The sequence below is a fragment of the Carlito syrichta genome, unplaced genomic scaffold, assembly GCF_000164805.1.
Source record: "Carlito syrichta isolate Samal-C Ts95f unplaced genomic scaffold, Tarsius_syrichta-2.0.1 Scaffold309730, whole genome shotgun sequence".
Classification (NCBI taxonomy): Eukaryota; Metazoa; Chordata; class Mammalia; order Primates; family Tarsiidae; genus Carlito; species Carlito syrichta.
In genome coordinates, this window is record NW_007253826.1 from 847,302 (window position 1) to 860,184 (window position 12,883).

General features: G+C 50.3%; 1 protein-coding gene across 2 annotated transcripts in view; it reads right to left on the reverse strand.

Annotated features, from left to right (window-relative positions):
• The window catches only part of RNF220 (ring finger protein 220), a 250,936-nt gene extending 238,695 nt beyond the window's left edge, over positions 1 to 12,241 (reverse strand). Inside the window, exons 1-2 of one of the 2 annotated variants that reach the window (XM_008067663.2) lie at positions 11,881 to 12,241; positions 4,710 to 5,451 (exon numbers count right to left, since the gene is read on the reverse strand). In XM_008067663.2, the coding sequence (XP_008065854.1) occupies positions 4,710 to 5,334 (625 nt within the window). In that variant the 5' untranslated portion in view covers positions 5,335 to 5,451; positions 11,881 to 12,241. Of the gene's footprint in view, positions 1 to 4,709; positions 5,452 to 11,876 lie in introns of both variants that reach the window. The other variant, XM_008067664.2, reaches the window with a different exon arrangement.
• Between the last annotated feature and the right edge of the window lie 642 nt (positions 12,242 to 12,883).

Here is a 12,883-nt window from a genome sequence, read left to right on the forward strand (position 1 = left end):
CAAGCCGGGCCAGATGGCTCTGCAGCCATCAGGGACCGCTCCCGTCCAGCCCGGCCCCACTTTAGCTGTGCAAACATTTCTTTATCCCAACAAGACAATTAAACCCAGCAGCATGAAAAGGAGTCTCCACGACCGTGTTGGGAGTGAACAACCAGAAACAACCACACACATCACAGGAGTTCTTGCCCCCCGGGACAGGGGGAGGAGAAAAGAGGCTCCAGGACAACCCGGGAGCAGCTGGGTAAGAATCGGAGTAGGTCTGTTAGTCAGGACAGAGGGGACCATATGACCCATCTCTTCTGGCGATTTGCTAACTCTTTCCCTCTGGTCATCTGCTCCAGCTGCAATCCAGAGGTGGAGCCTGGTGACCTGGGTACTGACCCCAACATTCTCCCCAGCAAGAGCAACTCTCCTGACAACCTAGGCTAGAGTCCCTGCCCACCAGAACCGTCGGAAACGATCCCTCCTCATCCCACGTCCATAATGCCAGCCAGCCCTCCTCATCCCAGGCTGCCCTGGGCCTAGGTGGGCTCAGTTGATGGGATTCTTAGGACACAGGGTCTTCGATGATACATGCCTCTATAAAAACACATCTCAGAGTACAAAATACCATCTCTTCCTCAGTGCTTTTGGGACCTGAGAATGACTGTTCAAATACATGAGAAGGGGGAAAGCAGAGCACCCAGGAGCTGCTGCAGCCATCAGGTTTCCGGTCTACCTGTGACCTTGTCTGACCACAGCTAATGGCCAAAGAAAGAGGGCAAAGCAAAGCCATTTAGGTCCAGTGCCCAGTGCCCATCTCTGGGGTAAGCCAGAAGGCAGTCTTTGCTCCAGCAGGTAGTTCTGGGCCCTTTCAGCCCTGGGGTGAGGATGCATACTTAGCCAGCTGCACTCTAGGTTGAGTGGCTGGACTGGCAGGCTGGTCAAAGACTGTCACACAGGCAGGAATGTGGACACAGGGCTGCCTAAAGAGAACCATTAGGAAATGCACCGGGTAGAAGCCAGAGTGCTGAGGGGGTGATAAATGTATAGATTCTAACACAAGGTTGCAGACAATACTTATCTTCTCTTTTGTTGTAAAGTTTCCTTAATGAGGGAATGTTTATTTTAAAGGCCCTGGGAAACATATCTGTAGACACTTCATATGTAAGACACACGTGGACTATTTGTAATTGGTTCATAAATTTTAGCATCATTTCCATGGACAAGGAGCCTTGGGGACTGGTTCAGGGAGTGATAATAAACAGGAGTTACCTCAGTCCCCTTCCTGGGGAATTATGCGTCCTCCATGAATGGCTTCTCACAAAACACTTCTCCCATTTTCCAGGGCAAATAAGTCAGTCCTGTAGAGAAAAGGCTTCTTTTTCCCATAGAGCCTAACACCTACCTCGGGAAATCAACTGTGATGCCAGGTGGATGGACAGGCAAGCAAATCGGAATCATCTACTAGAAGAGACAATATCCAAATAGCTATAGCTCTTTCTACAAAAAAATGCACATTTAATCACACAAGAAATCCTGCCTACCAGTATCCAGATTTAAGAAAAGAACACATGTGCATTACACCATGTCTGCAGGCCTTCTTTCAAATGGGCTCACATGTGGACATATCTGCATATGGCTATAGTATGTGAGGAGGGGGTGGCTGCAACAGTAAAAACTGTCAGTGTTTCCATTATAAAACTGATTTTTGAATGACCTAAAACTCAGTCATAAAACTTATACTCTAAGTAAGGGAAACATACACACCCCCACACTCACCCCCCCAACCCCCCACCTACTAACAAAACTTTAGAGCTAAATGCTGGTTTAGGAGTTTTACTACTGTATTTAACTAAAGCATCTTTTTATAGTTTATGAAAAAATTATTTACATGAAGAGAATTGAAAAATGAGTCGACCATATTAGAGATTAACTCTAAGTTATAAGAATAAAAATACACATTTATAGTTAATTTTGTCAATCTGGGCAAAAGCACTCAGTGGCTTTTTTTTTCTCTATTACTTTGCTATTTTACACACTTTCTGTCCTCCCTCCTCTCACCTCCCCAGCCCGCTGTCACTGCCCCCATCTGTCCCTGAAGCTCTCTCTCCCTTCGGAAGCAGTCTTGTATACTGTCACCCGATTATCTGAGAAATATTACTTATTTCAAAAACGGTTCTGTAGGGAGGACCTGAAAGGCATCTAGTGGGAATAATCAGGCCTTCTAACGGCCCTTAAATATGTATTTACATAAAACAGACCATAAATATTCCGACACACGTCGGGGTATGACAGGAGCCAAGAAAGCTGCTGCAGACTTTGTCATAGTGCCCCTTCAGCCCTTCCCTGCAGAAAAATGTTTCTCCTGCCTTCCAAAAATTCGAAATCAAAAGCACAGATGCTACCCAGTACCACCCTGTGAAGGCTACTATGCCACTTAGGGAAAGGAAAGGAGAAAAGAGCACATATTCAAGGTGACCACAGGGTAACTGTCTCCTCCCCACTTTGTGCCTTTGTTTCTTGTTAAAGATTAGTCACAAATGCAACTCTGGATAATGTGAGTGTACAAACATCCTACACTCACAGACACTCCTAGGTTTAATGCTTATGTACAAGAAAAAGGAGAACATAGAGTACACTCAATAAGGGAAGACTATTTTAAACAAATAAAGGATGCCAATTTATATAATGCTACAATTTGAAATAAAGAAGTTTCCCCACCCTTCTGATCAGAATCTCATTAGTTTCAAGGTCAGAATTCCATTTCACTTTGGGAGACAGATTCATTTAATTTTTCTCCACCCAGGCGTATTCCTGTGTGAGGGATCCATCTCCATGGGGGATGGCACCACCACACAATGCAAACCAGGCAAACAGAAGAGTTATGGCTTTGACACTCGGAGGGGAATGGATATCCACATCTATGAGTTCTGACTTGACTAACAAGCTTCCTTCTGCTCTGGGAGTCTGATACCAGTCTGGGTTAAAAAGACAGAAAAATGGAGACAGGCTGGATCTGTTAGGTGAGAAGAAAGGAATCTTGATCTCCAGATGTTACTTTGTGGCATATTAGTTTTGAGAGGATTTCATTTTCAACTTGTATTTGGAGAAAAAAGGGTAGAATCTGTCACACCCTAACACAGGGCAGTTTTAGCCAGAGGTCAGATTACAGCTAGCTTTGATCACTTGCACATCACTGGACAAATGAAAACTAAAAATAAAATAAAGTGGACCAACTTGACGCCAATACCTGTTCAGCAGGTCTATCCAAGAAGTGGGATCGTAATACACAGAAGTCAACAGAAGTGAAAAGGTGAGCAAGCGCCAAAGTCAAGTGAGAGCAACACTAGCAGTTGTGTTGTCTGTCAGACAGCAGCCTTCTCCCTTAAGTGGGGAGGTCTCCGGCTTACAGATGCTGACATAAAAGACACACTTGCAACATATTTCAAAACCAAAGAGCGATGGATTTACAAGGCAGGTTGATTTTATGATGACTTTTATTGAAAAGGTACGCTGGGTTTAGGCAGATGCCTTTTAGCGCAGGAAAGTTAACACAGTGCCTAATTCAAGGAGACAGCCTGAGGAAGCAGTGGCGACAGGGGAGAGAGCTGCAATGTCTCTATTACTCTCCTCGGCATCATAAAGAGGAGAGGAAAAAAATGGTATTCGTGTTGGTGGTTATAGAGAGGACGGGAGCACAAAAAAATAGAGAAGAGGGGAAAGCAAACCTCAGATGTAGTTTTCTTAAGAAAATAAAATGAAACAAATCTTAGAACAAAGGGTTGGGTGGAAAAACACCCTCAGTTCATAAATTCTCACCAGGCTTGAAGAAAACTGCTCTGTCTACCCACATCCCAGAAGCTTCAGAACACAATTATTTTCCGATTATATTAGAGCAGAAGATTGCAGAGTTCAGCACTCCTGGTCTACAAGTTCCAAATAAAGATTTCGTTAAGACTACAAGTGAGTATGGCCAGAGCCCAGCAAGACACTTGGAGAAAAGGAGAAAAGCTGTTTCATAAGCAGAAATTAATAGTAGTTGTGAACACCAAATATGGAGCAGTCACACGGGTCAACCGTGTCTAGTCCTAAAAGTAAGACCCAGGATAAGCATCCAGCAAACCTGTGAAATCCCAAGAGAAGACGGCTTCCTAGCCTTGCGATTGCAAGGAAAACACAGCTGTTTGAAATGCTTTATGGTGATTGACGACACCTTTGTCCTTCTCTGAAAAATAGCCTGATGTGGACAAGAGCTGAGAGTTGTGAAAATAAAATCACGTGGATTCTGCTGAGTGTGATACGATGGAAAAGCTAGAACACAACACCGAGATCAGACACACATAATGGGGACAGCAAAGAGAGGAGGGGTGAACATGTTTCTTCAGGCCCCCCAAATTCCCTAGGAACCTACAATTCCTAATGAAATGGCATTCGCTCCAGCATATCTTTGGCACCCCTCTTCACTCCAGAGTCCCCAGAGAATAGGCCCACCATGGCCTGGAGAGGAAGGCCACCTTGCCTCTGGCTACCTTCAGAAAAACATTTCTTACAAGAACTACCAGTGCTCACCAATGAGACACAAGCAAAGGTTAGCACTCCACAGCTACTGAGGGAAGCCGTTGGCCCTTCCCATGACTAGGAGTGTGTAAAACACCACCGACCTGTTGAACACTACTGCAAGGCAGGGCTTACTGGGGGTAAGGGAGGGCTTGAACCAAAGTACTTACATCTGTCATTCCGATCCTCTGGGCTAGATGAGGCTTCCCGATCAGAAATGAGGCCAGAGACAGCAAAAATCTTCTTCCCAGTGTCGTCAACCTTAAGTGAACCTGGGGAGCTAGATGGCAGTTGTGTCCCAAAGTCATACTCCTTGCCATCTGCATCTGAGAAGCGCAAGTGGGGAGACTCTGTGTCATGGCAGTTCTTAAGTCGCTTGGCCGGCGTGAAGGCGGACTGATAGCTCTCCCGGTCCTCGGTGGAGGCAAAGGGCCGGAAAGCCCCCACACCACTGTGATTCAGCATACTGATTGGGGTGCAATCTAGATTTGGGGGAGCGAATTGAGGGTGGAGGTGTAGTAAAGAAGGGGGGAAATCACGATTGGCAAAAGTGCCTGGCACCCCACCTTGCCGATGGTACATAGAAGCAAAGGTGTAGGAGCCGTTGGTGAATGGAATATGCACGTCCTTGTCTACTGAGACAGGTACACCAAAGGGTCGTGGCTGCTGACAAGGGATGGAAGCATCACGGCTGGCCTCAGCCGTGGACGCCAGGACCATCAGTGCTGGGGATGCCAGAGGGTTGGGGAGGTAGGAAGAGTTCTCCATCTTGAAGGCTGCCCGGTGTAAGTCCATTGGAGTCTCTTTCTGTGGCCGGCGTTACACAAGAAGCAATCTTCCCTGGGAGGGAGGCTGAGTGGCACCTTGGATCAGGCCAGGGGATATTACTGGGGAATCATTCCCTTCTAAGACCTGTGGAAATAGCAAAGAGAAAAAAAGAAGGAGGGGGAAAGTCAGGGGGAGGAAAAAAAGGGAAACCCCAAGTGATCGAAACACCATCCTTCTGGCTTACAGATGCTCGGGCAAGAGACACCACAGGCTTTAGGAGCCAGTGGGCAGCAGCATCAGACCATTTTCATTCAAGAAAATCAATAGACAACTTACTGTGATGTACGCGTAGCTGACTTTGGTCCCTACACGTTCCGGGTGAAATGCGCCTGAGCCCAGCAAAGAAAAAAAATCATAAAACCTCCAAATACAATATTCCCTGAACAAATGAGCTTTGGAAGGCCAAGTCATCCAGTAGATTAAGTGGGGGGGTGGTGGTGGTGGTGGTGGTCTATATTTTAAAGGGCTTTCACCAGCACACACCACAGGCCTGATGTTCAGAGAGGAGGGTCTACCTACACGATTCCCCACATATGCATCCACCCTTCATCTCCCCTGAAAAAAAAATCCCTAAATCAGATGCATCTAGACCAGGAACACCTGAAAATATTTGTTGCTAGAAATTGCACACATGAGTAAGTGATACACACTAGCACATACATAAACATGCATCTTCATGTCTCATCTAAGACGGTTTCCAGAAAGAAGTGCTATGAGAACACACGGCATCAACATTACTTTTGATGCATGCCCCTCTCTAATCACACAGGCTTCCTAATTTCTCTTTTCTGAGAAGGAACAAAACCTTTATCAATAAAATGCTTGGCGTCTCTGAGAATATTTAAAACCATAATGGGTGCCTTTGGCATACGCTCCCTAGAAGCGTCTGTCTTCCAGGGGCAGCAAAGAACGGATCGGTAATTTTAGTTACTAATGCACTCACTCTTAAGTAGATTTGTAAACTGCCTTGGATTTGCCATTAACATTTAGAGCAAAATGTTAACAAAATTTCTGACTTATTTTTGCTCTGCTTATTGGCTCAGTCAGAGTTGATGTCCAATAAAGGACCCCGGAACAAATTGGAGTTTGGAGAGACTTCTTTCAGCTTCCCTTGTAAATCTAGGTTGTACATTTTCATAGTCACTGATTCTGTTCCAAAATTTATTTTGCGTGGGGGATGGGAGAAAGACTACATATCAAAAGCCAGGATCACATAAGATGAACACTCGGACTCACTAGTTTCAAAAATAAACAAGAAATAGAAACTTAGTGAAACTCAAAATGTAACCCCAAATCACCATCTGGTACAAATTATAATCTTTGGAGAGTCTTATCAGAAATAAAATCTACTCCCTTCCTTTTAAAAAGCCAACCTATATAATGGAGTATCTTTGGTACTCCCTTAGAGAAACCTCAGTTAAACCGCAGACGAATCCTCCTGGCTTAATGCAGTGCAAAGAGAGTATTTCCTTCTCCCATCCTGTAGCAGACGTGTCAATGACTGTTATTAATTGGGAAGATGAGTGGACACCATCAGACTGCTTCCTCATTTGGCATCTTTCCTTATAGACATCATTGCTAAATTACCAGATTATGTATCTCACATTAACGGATTTTTCTCTCCTCCAAATTTTAAATAACTTTCCTGTCAAGTTATAGCTGTGCAAGGAATGATCTGCCAAGGACAACCAGTTAGCCTTACAAGTCTGGAAATCCTGTTCTTGGCTATTTTCTAGTCAGATTAATGGTCACACAACATGGACACTCTGAAAGTGGGTCTACGGCTATTCCAAGGGTTCTAAGCAGCTCTTCACAACAGAAATAACTACTTGTCTATCAATAAGCAATATTCTATAAAGCAAGCTGGAGAAAAGGACAAACATAACACATTTGGTGTGAGGCATGTCTCTCCCCTCAAGAGCCCCCCCCCCCAGGATTCACTTTCTATTCTTACTTCCTAGATCACCTCATTACGTTAAATGAGTTTCATAAATTAGTAATCTGGCGACAGCACCGGACACTCCAACAGAACACAGTGAATCACTCAAACCTGGTCATTCATTTGAAAACTTCATTACACTGAAAATAAATCAACAACATTTTTCCAGGCCACATCTCTTTTACTCCACGTCCTGGTTGTGTGGGCGTTGGTCTCTGTGGGGGAGGAGGGCTTTTTTTTTTCTTTTCTCTTTTCTTTCTTACCCCCTCCTCACATTAACAACTTGTATAGATGAGGCCTCAGCCGACCACAGTCATTATGAAAATCTATAGTTAATACACTCCCAATGTCAAAATGTCATGGGTTTAAACACAGAACCCAAAATAAGAAAACTAACTGACCCTCTTAATTAAAAAAATATGGATTGTAAGATAATCAGCTTGATGGAGCATTTGGGTGACTGTAAAGAACCGGGCGAAGGGAAAGTAAGTAACTGTTACTTTTCTGCCTCTATGCTGATTTTTTTTAATTTAGCACTTCGTGCAAATCCAGATTAAAATAACTCCAGCTATTGATCCGAGCAGTGGAATTGACATTAATTTTAGTTCACTTCTCACTTTGCAAAGGGATCAATAGGAAGTAATAACAGCTGACATCCCCGCTGAAAGGAGGAGAAAGAAGGGCTGAAGACAGAAATCGAAAAGCAACCAAATAAATCATCAGCTACTTTTCCACGGCATCAGACAAACTCCAAACAGATTGCAAAAAGTCTTTGTTGAATTAACTAAACAAGGAGGAGGGATCAATCCACGAAGCTAAATAAATTGTCTGGCAGGCAGCGAGGTTGGACGGAGGGACCAACAAATATTGAGTTTTAAAATTTTCACATCCTTGACGTGATGGGTTGGGTCCAGTTCTGCATGTGTGGGAGTTTGTTTGTTTCTTAAATCGCACATCCGACCCTGGTTTAAAGTGATTACAAAACGCCCGCTAACTGAATAATTACTGAGATTACTAATTGCGTGGTTAAACATGCCAGAACCAAGACACATGCAACGAAGAAGCCGGCGTTTGGAACGCGAAAATGTCTGAGGCTGGGCTGATGCGCAGCGCCCCGCGCTCTCGGGCGCGAATCAGCCACTTTCGCACAGAAAAACCGAAAGCCAGAGAGGAAGTCTCAGAGAGTGGGCCACCTCCCGCCCAGCCTCTGCCCATCCCTGTCCAGGGTCTGGGCTTCCTAACCCGCGCCCGAGGTCGGCGTAGACGGGAGCGGTGGTGCTGCCGCCGCGGCCGCCGCCGCTGTTGCTGGGAGCCAAACCCATTTGCAAATGACTGCCACAAAGAATGCTGCACAGGGCTCCTTCCTGGAGCCGAGCTCGGGGCGCCCACCAAACTGCGGCTCTGCTGGCAATTAAAATGCACACACAACACTCCTCTGCTTATTACAACAGGTGACATTTTTGTGGTCTCTGAACCGTTTCCAAAAGCCAGGAATTAAAATAATAGAACAAATTAAACGATATTTTTCCTTTGCATAAATAAACTTTTAAAAAATTAACAGGGAACTTAAAAAGCAAAGAACAATGGGAAATGAGGCCAGAGTAGTGGGGGGTTGTTAAGAACGCAGGAAAGAATTTTTTTTTTTTAAGTTCACAGACGTCTTCGCTTGAAGAGAATTCCCGCACACCAAAAGCCGGAGGGTATTTGGAAACACCGCTCAAACAGAAATTTTAGCACCATGTGCGAGATCTCAAGGAGCATAATGCAACACGGCTACCGGGCCAGGGCGGACGCCTGCGGTTCAGACACGGCCGGGTATCGGTCCTGGGTTTGGACCCAGATTCAGGCCCAGCTTGGACAACGGGGGCGAGTTCGAGACACCCTGGAGGGACCAAGAATGCGGGGCCGAAGGGATGCGGGCTCAGCGAGCGGGCGCAGAATTCTGCCCGGAAGAGTCTCGACCAGGAAAAGCCAACTCTTTTAGGGAAAACGGGGGAAGAAGAGGTGAAGGCGAAACCTACACAAACTTGGGGCCAACGCGGAGCCGAGCCCACTACTCTTTGGCCCGACCTCTCCCTCCGGCTCTCGGTGGCCTTTGCACAAAGAATACTTGAGGTCCTAACCGTCTCCGTACGAAGCAATCCGTCTGTAACTTTGGGGGACCAAGGCGCGGGGCCGCGAAGGACCCACAAGTGCGAGGGGCCGGGGTCCGCAGCCGCGCGGGGCCCGCGGGCAGGGGCTCGGGGCCGCCTGCCTTGGACCAAAGTCCAAAGACCGCGAGCCCCGGCGCAGCCCCGCCCCGCGGGTCACCCGGGTCCCGCCGCCGCGCGCCGCCGCCACAGCGGGCAGCCCCGGGCTCCCGCTCTCTGGCAAACACGGGCGGCGCGGGGCTCCCGGGCACTGCCCGGTCCCGTACTGAGGGCGTGGGGTGCGGGGGGGTCTTGCCGCCCGCGCCGCCGTCGGCCCGGCGCCGCACACGGCGCGGCTCGCAGAACAGGTGTGTGTCCCGGCTCGCTCAGCGCGCGGCCCGGCCCCGTCGGTCAGCAGCGGCGCGGCGCCGCCCTGTCCTCGGCCTTCCCCTGCCTCGCCCCGGAGCACAGCGAGCGAACTCACGCCACTTTGGCGGGGTCTCGGCAGGAGGGCTCGGCGCGGGAGACGCCCGCAGCGCTCTTCCTCGACGCTCTCTCTGCCTTCCCCTTCTGTGCATTCCCTCTTTGCAGGAAGAGCCCGCGAGGCGGAAAGAGGAGGAGGCCCGGCAAGGCGCAGGCCCCCTGCCCGCTCGGCTCCCCCTAGCCCCACTCGCCGCTTCCTCGCTGCCCGCCCTTTTTCTCTTTATTTTTCTTTTCTCTCCCTTTGCCCCTCAAGCCGAGTCCGGAGCGGAGGCGAAAGGCGAGGCTTGGCTGCTGGGCGTCGTGGGCAGACAGCGCCCGTGCTTTCCCGCTCAGCTGCTCCCGGGCAGGGGAACAGAACAGGCGGGGGACCCTGGCCGACCCTGGCCGGTCAGGCAGGGCTGCGCCCCACACCCACGGCCCTGGACCCGTGGACCCACCCGATGCGACGCGCGCCCGGCTCGGGGCCCGGACCCAGGCCCGCCGCTGGAGCCGCGTCCCGGAGCCGGAGCCGAGAATGCAGCGTGTCCTTTACGGGAAGCAAGAGCTCTTCCTCTGCCTCCTGGCAGCCCGAGTCCCCGCTACCTCGGGGCTCCCGCGCGCCCTCGCCGGCTGGGGTCGACCCGGGCCGCGAGCTCTCGGAGGGACTCCTGGAGCGGCATCCCCTCGGTTGGCCTCACCACCGTGGGCGGCCTCGCCCGGGGGGCCACGCGGAAGCTCTCCGCCCAAGTTTGTTGTGCCCTGGAAGAAAAGGCTTTCTCTTACAAAGCACAAAGGCGAAACGCCCAGGCCGAGCCCTGAAAAGCCCCGGGTTAGGGGTGGGGGGGTGGCCCGAGGCTCCGGAGCGCGGTGGCGGGGCTGGGCTCCGGGCGGAGAAGGTCGCTCGGCCCCGGCTGACAAGCCCGGGAGCAGTGGCCGCACGACTGCCGCGACCGGCGTGCTCACGGAAAAGTTTTGTTCTCAAGTCGGAAGGAGAGAAATTGTTACTCAGTTGAAGGCAGGTCGAAGACAAAGATAAAACTGCAGAAAGAGCCAGGCGCTGCAGTCTACACGATCGTCCTCCCGCCTCGCGCCATAGAACCGCTGGGAGGGGGGTTCCGACCCCCCAAATCCCGGGAGACCCCGCGGGTCGGGCTGCTCCACGGCCAGGCCGGTCCAGCCCAGCGGGGCGGGGAGTTAACCGGTGGCGTTTAGAACGGCCCGCCGCTGCCAGCACCTGCCTCCCTCCGGCCGCAGAGGATGCCTCCGTCCCACCCCACCACCCTCCCGTCACACCCGTCACGCCAGCCCACTCTAGGAAGAAGGAAGCCGCGCGCCCAGGGGGCCCAGGGCTTCCCAGCCTCTCCTCGGGTACCCCACTGGGCCGGCTGTGCGTTGGGTGGGGCGGTCGAGCTCGTTTCTCCTTCGGGTCGCCCTTCCCCATCCCACCCGCCGCCTCGGGCTCCCCACTGAGGACCACCCAGTCCCGGCCCCGCCGGAAATCACCGCGGGGTGCACAGGGGAGCCCGGAAATCACCGCGGGGTACACCGTGGTGCCGGGCGAGAAGGCATTCTCGCGATCGACCCAAACAAAGTGGGAGTGGGGCTTATTAAAAGATGGAGAAGTCCTGCTCCCTTCCCCTGCTGTCCCCTCACCCTCCCTACTTGTCCAATTCGCGCGTCTGGTCCCTCCCCCTTGCACCCCCACCCCCCAAATAAAACACATTAAGGAAAACTCAAGACGGAAAGTTTCAGCGAGGCAGCGCACGGAGCGTGCAGGGCACCGATGCCGAGAAGCCCCGTCGCGATGACCTAAGACGCTCCAGTCCAGGTCCCAGCCCCTGCCCCTGTCCAGAGGAACCGCCCGAATACCGAGGAAGCGGACCCAGAAAGTTAGCCAGGTTCCCGAACAACCCGGCGTGCCGCGCACCCACCCGTCTTGTGCACGCACACATATCCACACCCCTTTCTGATCTCCATACTTGCCGTGGAAATTCCTTGGGAGAACGGCCGCACTTTTCAGGACACGGAGGGAAGAAGGCGGAGAGTGCGGTGCATGAAAAGTCCCGGGCGCGCAGAGCCGGCGGAGGCAGCGGCGGCGGCGGCGGCGGCAGCGGCAGCAGCAGCAGTAGGCGGCTGGCCCCGGGTTTGTGTTCGCGAGCTGCCTGGGATTGCATGTACAGATCAAGAGACTCGGTTGGCGTGAGAGAAGGAGCAGTGCTGCCTCTCAGCGCTGGCTCTAATCAGTGAATGAGCCTCCACTCTCCCAGGGACCCAGAGAGACACACGCGCGCGCACACACACACGCACGCACACATTCTCTCACACTCACACACATACAGGCACTCTGAGCACTGAATACATTAGGGCACTAAGGGACTCTGGGAAATGGAGTCCAGACCCAGGGCACTCCTGGAGAACAGACCTGCTGGCCCTCACCAAAGAGCTCGCAAGTCTTGGGGTCGAGAGACGTTGTGGAAACTAAAGAGTGTTTGCTTTTGTTTATATCCCTCCTCCCCCACATCCAAAGGTCTCAACGAACGAATGGTTGATGCTCTTCTTCCTTTCTTGAACCAAAAGTGACCAAGAGTAAACGAGTAGAGCTTTAAAACTGACGTCCACTGCTGCTTAAATGACCCCCACATCCTTAGCTCTCCCCCAAACTCTTTTTCCAGAAAAATCTTACCTGCTGCTCTGTTCCTGGAATGCTTCTCTGGGTCTTTGCCTATAATAATAAAATAATAAATGAATATTAATAAGATTATAACTTTTAGAGGGGGTGGAAGGGCCTAGTTTAGCACTCAGCTTTTAGAATAAAAATTTTACTGGTATTATATAGATATTTATGTTACAATGTCTTCTTTTCAAATCATTTTATATCATTCTATATGTCACCAAACACAGAAAGATAAATAGGAGAAATGGATGGAGAACTAACGTTCCTGAGTGCTTTCTAGGAGCCAGATTATGGGAGTAAATGCCTTTACAT